General features: G+C 39.3%; 1 protein-coding gene across 1 annotated transcript; it reads left to right on the top strand.

Moving 5' to 3' along the window:
• The first annotated feature begins 237 nt into the window (after positions 1-237).
• Positions 238-1,170, top strand: LOC138287042 (olfactory receptor 8U3-like). Its single transcript, XM_069227403.1, has one exon. The coding sequence runs from the start codon at positions 238-240 to the stop codon at positions 1,168-1,170; it is 933 nt and encodes a 310-aa protein (XP_069083504.1).
• The last annotated feature ends 744 nt before the right edge of the window (positions 1,171-1,914 follow it).

Genomic DNA, 1,914 nt, shown 5'->3' with positions numbered 1-1,914 from the left:
GGTGAGCAGTTTTGGAAGGGAGATTAGTGCCTTGATAGACAATAGGCGTTACAGAAGCCAAGGTATAAGACAATGAATTTCTCATGCAACCTGAAATCTGTCCACTCACACTGTTGTGTTTGTAAATACAGTAAGTTTATGAAAATAATATGTTTATTTTAATAGAAATAAAATGCATTGTAATCACTACATCTCACAGTCAATTTTTCTCTTTCACCTTAGAATTCATTTTGAAAGATGCATATTCAAAACAAAACATCACCAAAGGAGTTCATCCTGTTAGGACTCACTGAAGACCAAAGCCTCAAGATTCCACTCTTCGTGTTGTTCACTGTGGTTTATATAATCACTCTGCTGGGGAATATTGGCATAATGACATTAATTAGGGTATCTCCTCGTTTGCATTCCCCCATGTACTTCTTGCTCACTGTCTTGTCTTTTGTGGATCTCTGTTACTCTACTGTTATAACCCCCAACATGTTGGCCAACTTTATTTCAGAAATACAAGAGATTGACTTCCACAGATGTTTGGCACAACTGTTTTTTTTTGTTGCTTTTGCAAGTTCAGATGCTCTTCTCTTGGCAGTAATGGCCTATGACAGGTACAACGCTATCTGTAAGCCCCTTCACTATCCTGTTCTTATGACCAGGAGAGTTTGCGTCTCTCTAGTCATTGCAGCATGCACAGTTGGGTCACTGAATTCTCTGGTGCACACTCTTTGCATTTTCAGACTTAAGTTCTGTGATAACATGATCTCTCACTTCTACTGTGACATTCCTCCCTTGCTGAAAATTTCCTGCACTGACACTATGCTCAATGAGATTGTACTGTTCACTGTGGCAGGTTGTGTGGAAGTTGGATCTCTTTCCATTGTCCTCATCTCATATACTTATATTATCTTAGCAATCATAAAAATACAATCATCTCAAGGTAGACAAAGGGCAGTCTCCACCTGTGCCTCCCACTTTGTTTGTGTTACTATGTTCTACATTCCAGTGCTCTTCATGTACCTCCGGCCGAGTTCTACCTACTTCATGGAGCAGGACAAAGTAGCATCTGTGTTTTACACAGTGATAATCCCAATGTTAAATCCATTGATCTATAGCCTTAGAAACAAGGAGGTCAAAGGAGCTCTCAGTACATTGTTACAAAGAGCACATTTGCTTTGATAAAGATTCTGATACAAATTTACAGTGATATTTCAAGAATGTATGAGTAGATTCAGGTTTGGGTGCTCAATGTATGTATGTAATATAAGGACAGTGTGAACCTGGCAGAAAGGGGGTTCTAGATGTGGAGTGGAGAATATATTTGTAGAATTGCTTGTGCCACAGGGATAGGATGGCAGAAATATTTCTCCCAGCAGATTCTTAAACAATGGATACTTCCCACTTTATCATCCATTCAGCTCAGTCTCAGCTTTCAACTAGCTCAAAATCAGCATTATATTGTGGTTACTTTATTTAAACTTGTAGGTGCTTATGATTTACTAGTCATACAGTTAGAGTATAAACTAGTAAATAATTTTAAAGCGACTGAACTTTTGGGTTTGAAGGACTTAATACCATAGAATAACATAGACATAAGCATGCGTTCATGGCCAAAGCATTTGATTAGCATAGGTATCAGATGCTCAGAAGTATACAAACAATGATGGTAATTACTCAGGTCACATCCTAGTGCATTGTTACCTTGCACATATATATGCAAGTCAGTTTTGATCAACTGTCCCGGTCGCACAGGTCAGACCGGGCTTCGGGCATTTTTCTGGGAGGGTGGAAGGGTGGGGGCTGCTTTTGTTACTGGTGGCCGGTTTTGAATCCATGCAGCAGTTTTAAAAGCACTTCAGAGTTACTTGTATATCTAACAGGCAACAAAAAGTGCCATGATAACTCTGGTGATTACTGTCCCTC

This window comes from Pleurodeles waltl, chromosome 4_1, assembly GCF_031143425.1.
Source record: "Pleurodeles waltl isolate 20211129_DDA chromosome 4_1, aPleWal1.hap1.20221129, whole genome shotgun sequence".
Lineage (NCBI taxonomy): Eukaryota > Metazoa > Chordata > Amphibia > Caudata > Salamandridae > Pleurodeles > Pleurodeles waltl.
Note: the sequence above shows the minus strand (reverse complement) of the source record. Positions and strands in the feature narration are given on the sequence as shown.